The 7,919-nt window shown below is 34.8% G+C and overlaps 1 protein-coding gene across 1 annotated transcript in view; it reads right to left on the bottom strand.

Moving 5' to 3' along the window:
- LOC109826818 (uncharacterized RNA pseudouridine synthase aq_1464-like) overlaps window positions 1-7,919 on the bottom strand; it is a 14,685-nt gene that overhangs the window by 3,461 nt on the left and 3,305 nt on the right. The window contains 7 exon segments of the mRNA XM_020393838.1: window positions 696-744; window positions 839-932; window positions 1,090-1,159; window positions 1,291-1,391; window positions 6,960-7,039; window positions 7,430-7,539; window positions 7,541-7,792. Of these exon segments, the coding sequence (XP_020249427.1) occupies window positions 696-744; window positions 839-932; window positions 1,090-1,159; window positions 1,291-1,391; window positions 6,960-7,039; window positions 7,430-7,539; window positions 7,541-7,792 (756 nt within the window).

Consider the following 7,919-nt stretch of genomic DNA (forward strand, 5'->3'; position numbering starts at 1 on the left):
ACCCTTCCAAAACAAAACAAAAAGTTCAAGGACATATGTACCACATCAGCATTTTTTTTCAAGCAAACATAATCGGATATTAGGTGCGAGAATACATTCAATCCAGACAGAGAAGCTTCTCTTCTGACACATGAACACGTATTGAATTTAATGATAATGGATACACCAGTTCTTCAGCAGAGGATATGTCCTAGATACCATAACTAATAGATGAACTTGTGAAATATCACTTTGTTTTTCCATCTCAATGTCACAAGAATCTAAGAGACAGAATAACCATGTACTAACACTTAAATAGGAACCATTCATTACAAACAGGAGTAAACTTTTGGGACCCTCTTATACTTCCAAGGAATCATGACAACTACCTCCATGATTCAACTTGGCATAGAGTTGATCTCAATGTTTATAACTTTATCTAAATTCAACCCAAGTAATTAATAACTACCTTTATATGATGAGAGTCATGGCACCATTAATTATCATTTGACATATTAAGACTGACAAATTTAACGTCATTTCAAAAGCTGAATACATTTTAATAGCATGTTGAAGGTAACCTTTATCTTTAGTAGTTTTCAGTAAAAAACAGAAAATGTGCATTTTAACAACATAAATGTAAAAACTTAAAAGCCCAGCATAACGGCACATTTAAATTCCAAAATGCAATGACAAGGCCAACACCATAAACTTACTCCTTTGATAACTCAGATGACGGATGAGCAAGACTCTGCGCAAAATCTCCTGTTATAAAACAAGGATAAAATTAGCATAATGGCACTATCGCAACTAAAAGAATATAAGGGTCTAATGTGAGTAAAATCTTAGGTATTCATACCATCATTTGTAACAATAATTAAACCAGTAGTTGCAACATCAAGACGACCAACTGTAAACAATAGTGGCTTTGGTACTCCGGGATTTGTCTTATTCTGACAGTTCAAAACATAGTAATCAAATGAGTAGGTAAGAAAATCATTTCAAGGCAAAGTGGAAACATAAAGACATTGAATAAGTACTAACAGGAGAATGTTCTACTTTTCATTTGTGAACTCTATTAATTGTCAGGAAAAAATGTGTTACACCTACCCAAGTCTTCCAGAATCCATCAAATAGAGATACTACTGATTTTGATTCTTCACCACTTGAGCAAATGTACCTGCATGTGATTGTAAGCTGCTCTATGTTCAGGAAGATTGAAACTAAAGTTTAACCTCTATAATTATTATGGATCACAAGCACAGGATGCAGGTTGAAAAGTCAAAGCATACAATAGGAAGATTCACTGACCCTTTTGGCTTGTTTAGAGCAAAATACAACTTCGGAGGCAACTTCTTAGGAAGACGGCTACCGTTAACATAGATTGAGTCCTTGAGGATGTCAACTCGAGTCTATATTGTAAATTCAAGAAATAGTAATCAATACACTTTGATAATATAAAGGCATATACATTGCAGCAAATGCTTGTAGCTTTCTGGCCAACATGCCTTTTATCCTAGAGACTCTGAGTGTGTATCGAGTGCAATCAATCTCACTTTATAATAGTGATACGTGTATATGCCAAGAACATACATATGTTTTCACTTAACTGCAATGATCTCGATTGTTTGGAAAATAAACAAAGGTGCACAAGTTAGGAATAGACTCTCACTGAAGAACAAGGGTGAACAAAGGCTAGCATTTATATCAACTACTTTAACACCTAAAGGAAAACCTCAGGAAGCTGCAGTAATGTTTTTGGACCCCACACTTCTGAGAATGACAGAACTGTACACATCAGCAGCCACCTACCCTTCCATGTCAGCAGATTTGATTTTCAAATTTCAAAAAGAATGGGTAATAGCTGTACCAGTGTTTTAAATATCGGCCGATAAACCGATATTATCAGCGATTTGTCGGTTTTGGCGGCCTTCCGCTATGATAAGTTTGATTTTAATTCTGTTATCGTTTCTGGATGCTTCTCGGCGACAATGCAGCGATAAAGTGAGTTATCGGCCGATATTATCCGCTCAAAATATTGGAATTATCGGCCTTTGGTTTGGGTTTGGGTTTGGGTTTGCTCTTTGAATGTTTAAGAACTATAAACTATTTGTTGCTTTTGGAACTTGCTTGTTTGGTGATTAGCTCATGTTTGTTTATGAATATTAACATGACTCATAATTATTAAATCTCAACTTAGTAATTTAGTATATAATCGCGTGATTACACAATAATTATGTTGATGATTCTTCATTATTTATGTTATCTTCTTATTTGCTTGTATGTTATTCTATTTTTACTAACTATGCACTCAAATGGTCTCATTGTGCGATCAAGAAGCAAGTTTCTATCATTGGTTTGTGATTCTAAACATGATTATTTACATTTTGATATGTTTATATTTCATTAAGGAGGGTTAGATTACATTTTAAGATATTATAATATGCATATACACTATCTGATAATATCACTCCAATAAATATTGTTTATCCCCTATATATCCCTGATATCTGCTATCCGATATGGATTTTGACCGTCCGATAAATCCTCGATAACCGATATTTAAAACCTTGAGTTGTACCCACTATTGATCTCTCTACGGTTATCTCTCTTCTCTCCGTAACCTTACCCTCTCACAACTTTTCCTCAAACAAAGTTCTAGTTCTCCTCCCTCCTCTCTCTTCTCTCCTCCAGAAACCCTAATCTATCTCTTCCTCCTGCCGCCAAGAGAAGAGATATTCAGATCCTTGATTGACAAAATTTCTACCGACCTCTTGCTCTTCTAAGGCACCATTGAAGAAGCTAATCACCAAAGAAAAATCAAACCTGAAGAGGTACTCAAAGGTGAGATTTTCCCTTCTTTTCTTTCACATTCTTCTTTATTAATTTTATAGCAAAACTTTTTTTAGGATTTGTGTTTTGCTTGAACCCCAATTTTCTAGGATTTGATCTTGATCCCCAATTTTCTAAATATTTTTAGGATTTGCTTGGATTAACAGTTAACGTTGATACCCCTCCAACGCGCAATTCTTGAGAAAACTTCAAGATTGATCAAAGCTACTTTAAAACAACCACTGAGATTCAGCTCCACTCTAGTAAGCAAATCTGAAACTCTACTGTCATAACTCTATTGATTTTTTTTTTCCTTCTCCTGAACATGAACATTTTTCGTAACGTAACTCCTTTGTAATATTTGGATAATAAAAAGGATTGAACTGCAGGATTGTTGTTTTCAAATGCATGTTGCAAGGTAAATTTTTCACGCGACGACAATTTTCATAATCTCATGTAGTAACATTCCAATGTGAGTTTTTTTTAACACCTACCTATATATATTTAACTTTGAGGCTGAATTTAACTCTAGAATATTCAATATGATGAGGAGGTTGTTGTCGAGGACAATGGAGGATCTAATTTCTAAATATCAGAACATCCTGTAGGTTTTTTGTCTTCCTATTTTAATTAATTTTATTTCTCTTTTTTTCTTTTGTAGTACAGATGATAATTGATGTGTGATTCTTTAATTTAATTGGACTATAGGACTATGAATTTATAGTTTAAAATTAGATGGAATAAGAAGTGTGATTGATGCAAATAAGAGGAATAATTACTCTGAATGAAGGAGTCCAACTATATAAAACATTAAGACAGATTATTATTTAAGTTGTCCTTATGAGTCTTTTGTTAACCAAATAGTACATATAAGTGATTTTTTGAAAGAACAGTGATCAATATGCCAAGTAGTGGGGAAGCTTATGTCAATCTGGCTCGGTTAACTGCATTAAAGTTAAAGATGAATGTCACTTGAAATTTGGCATCAACAATTGAAAAGTTGGAACAACATTATTAGTAAATTTTCTCTCTTGGGGAAAAAAAGTGTAGAAACCTGATAAGTCCATATTTGAGTTTTTATGGCTTATAGAGTTGTTGAAAGAAATAATGCATGATTTACTTCCTTCTGTTATTCCATTCCTTTCTCTTAATTTCATCAACAATTGCAATCAGGTGAAAATTATTGTTTGTTTCTCCATTACAGGGCACACAGTCTCATTTTTTCTTACATCTGCAACTCGAGTATGGAGGTCTATTTGGAACCCGACGATGAAAATCTATGAAAAATTATTATTGAAGCTATGAATTTAACTCTAGAATATTCAATATGATGAGGAGGTTGCTGTCGAGGTCGTCAAAGACGACGGAGGATTCTAAGTCGTAAATATCAGAAGCATATTGAGGGTATGTTCCTCTTTCCTTTTTTAATTGTTCTTTCTTCTATTTTCTTTTCTTGTGTAGTATAGATGATCATTCTTTTTCCTATTGAACTTTATGTTTTTAATTTATTCTTATCCGCAGATGTTTTTCGATGCTCAAAAGGTCAGGGAAAAGTAATATAGGTTTGTTTCCGAGGTCACGTACTTTAATTTTTTATTTATTTGTGATTTAACTGGAATTTTCACTTTAGCGGAGTACTCAATTGAGGTTTGATTCTTCTATTAATTTAATTGGACTATGATATCTTTGAAGTAATTTACTAATTTCTATTTTTTTTTACCAAAAGACCATTTTCTAGATTCCATCTTTTGTAACTAACAAATTTAAATTTCTGGCCTTTTACTAATTTTTGCGATCTATTTGCATGCTTAGGTTATATTACTATCATTGCCAAGATTCATGACGACATAAACTTCTTTCACTTTTTAAATGAAGTGCTTAGGGTTCTAATAGTTTGTACAATCTTTTTGTTTGTTGACAGAGAGATGAATGTCATTGCTAAAAAGACCCAATGAAGATACCTTTTAGTTTTCTTATTATTATTTGCTTTTTAATTTGATTGAAGGTTAAAGAGCTATAAATTGGGGTAATTGGCCTTCTATAAATTGAAGGTTAAAATTTTTTGATAGCTTTGACGTAATTTACTAATTTCTGTATTGTTTCTATTTATTTTTATTACTAAAAGACATTTTCTAGATTCCTTCTTTTGCTATTAATTAAATTTAAATTGCTGGCCTTTACTAATACTTCCTATCTAGTTGTTTGTTTAGGGTATATTACTATCATTGCTAAGAGATCTATGATGATATACACTTTTTTTACTTTATAACTGAAGTGCTTAGCATTCTAATTGTTCGTGCAACTGATTGGTGATTGGTAGTCAATTTCATTGCTAAAAAAAATCATATGGAGATAACTTTAGTTTTCCAATTGTTATTTTCTTTTTTATTTGATTGAAGGTTAAAATTCTATAAGTTGGGGGAATTGGCCTTTCGTCTTTGGGAAAATTGACTAACATATTCTGCCAAGCACAGTGGTTGAAAAGTCAGACAAATGTAGGCTTCTTAAGCGGATGGGATGTGTTTGTTGGATCACCAGGCTGAACAGCTCAGATTGTCCGTATCTTTCTTCCTTTTTCTTTTGTTGCAAATGTTGTTTAATTGTGTCAAATTCATTTATTGTTATAGCATAAACTTGTGTCGGATATATGACATGACGATGGTAGAATAAGTGCCTTTATTATAGATGCTAAAATTGAGATGATTGAAATCTGTTACCAAAATCATTTAGAAGGATCAATGTGATTGCAAAAGCCCCCTAATGGAGATACTTATTAGTTTTTTAAGCTTTTATGGTTTTGTACCCCTATGGAGATAAAATTCTCATATATGCTTTATGTTCTCAAACCTTATCTAAAACTTGCTATATTAACTATGTACGAATCATGAATACACAACATGCTAAACTTTAAAAGGAAAAAATGACATCAGACTCTAGCATGCATAGCATCATGTACATGCCTAGATATATTTCCAAGCATAAGATCTAAGGAAGTTGGGCATCCCGACCGCCAACTTTCTTATCCATTATTCTGTACTTGTAAGCAATTTCACATTGACTGAAGCTGCATCATTAGCATCATTATGATCATTCACTCATGTCTTCTTTTAATTCTTAAGATAGTTGGGGTATATATAAACCTGATCATGAAAAGAACTACCAATGTTTTGAAGTCATATGGATCACAGACTTATTTTAAATCTCCGAGAGCAAGCCTTGACTATTAACAAACAACTCTAATAAATTACAGTTAGAATCAGCATAATCTTTGAAATGTACTGATATATCATAACCTTTCAGCAGCATATTCCAAACGCTAACCATTCATGATTACATAATTTGTTATATTTATATTTAATTTTACTTGAAAGTGGATATAATTTTATTTTACATATTTGGTACCTGTAAAGTTCATAGTTTCACTCAAATGCATGACAAACGAAGAACATTTACTAAGACTCTTGGTTCGGAGTGTATGTAGCAACATGCAAAATGTTAGCTCCTTAAAAGGATAGAAATCAAGGGAAAAGACTTGAGATCATAAGCACCATGAACATACCACTTATTGTCATGAAATAAATGATTTCTATTTTTTATTAAAAAAATAAATGATTTCTATTTTTTATTAAAAAAATAAATGATTTCTTGAGAAAGAATAAATGTACTGTTTTATTTTGTATTGCTTTGTTTTGTAGAATAATCTATCAAGAAGGCTGGACAATGAGCTCACACTCTAGCCTGCGTTATTTTTTGGACGCAAGAGCAGGCATTAAAAAAAAGCGAACAACAGACCTAATGGATTTTGTTTTTAATAGTAATACCTAATGGACCATTAGTAGCACATTCTCAAGTATATTTCACTCCAAGCCACAAACTTCTAAGCCATTAATCTATAATCTATCCCAGTCCGGTGCCCTTAGAAGTTTCTAATTACAAATCTGGTGCCCTTAGAAGTTTCTAATTACAAATCTCATTCTGTAATTGACAATCATGAATAAGCATGATCAACTGTAGAAAAGTACTCAAGTGCAAATAAAAGTTTGAACTCCATATCAACCTCAACCCCCGCTCACACATCTCATTTATTTACCAAAGGCATTTCAAAACACAAATCAAACCTAATAGCATAAATAAAACCAAAAAATTACCTGCGGAGAAGTGCAAACTGACCCATTAACTGTCACCTTGCCTCCGAATATGAGCTCCTCACTGCCGCGCCTTGACGCCACTTAAATTCATCCAAACAACAAACTCATCACAAACCAAACACTTTTGCTCCTCCCAGCAAAAAAGAAAGAGGTAAGTTGCACAAAACCCCCCTCGTATACACATTCAGTAAGGCTCATCACCCCTCCTCTTTACTAGTTGGACCATATTTGCCGCAGAGAGTAAAAAGAGCAGTTCACTTAAGGAATGTGAGGGTTTCTTGTTTTTTCACTTCTAGTCACTAAAGTTTTGAATTTAAAACTTTTTTATGCTGCTCGTTGACAAAGTTCCGGCATATACAATTCATGTAATTTACCTTTTGCATTGTTTGTGTATTCGTACAAATGAGACGTATTCTGCAGTTTACCCCAAAAAGAAAAACAAAAAAACAGACTTTGCATCAACTAATTACCTCCAGCAGCTGCAAGGACCTTACTTAACCTCTGCGGCTCCCTAATCTTCTCATTATAAAACCTCCTGGCCGCCTTGGAATAAGCCGGCGCCTTCGAAGAGCAGCCGCGGAAACACCGTCGCCGCCGCTTTCATCTCCTTCTTCTTCTTCTTCTTCTTGATGCTCTCTTTCTTCAAAGTTTTCTCCCTGGCCTCGGCCATGGCGTGGAGGAATGGAGCGGGGGGAGTGGGCTGGACCTTGGGGTTGCCGGCGTCGTCGCGGACGATCCATGGGATGAGGAGAGGGAGGGGGTGCGGGCTAGGGCTAGGGTTAGGGTTTTGAGGGGTTAGGGTTTTTTCGGGGGGAGGAGGGGAGGAGGAGAGGCTGAAGCCGGAGGAGGAGGAGGAGGAGGAATGGGGTCGGAGGAGGCGGAAGGGGAGGCGGAAGCGGAGGTGGGGAGGGGAGAGGAAGGAAGGGGAGGAGGAGCGGAGAGAGAGGAGGGGGGGGGAGG

The sequence above is a fragment of the Asparagus officinalis genome, chromosome 10 (assembly GCF_001876935.1).
Source record: "Asparagus officinalis chromosome 10, Aspof.V1, whole genome shotgun sequence".
Taxonomy (NCBI): domain Eukaryota; kingdom Viridiplantae; phylum Streptophyta; class Magnoliopsida; order Asparagales; family Asparagaceae; genus Asparagus; species Asparagus officinalis.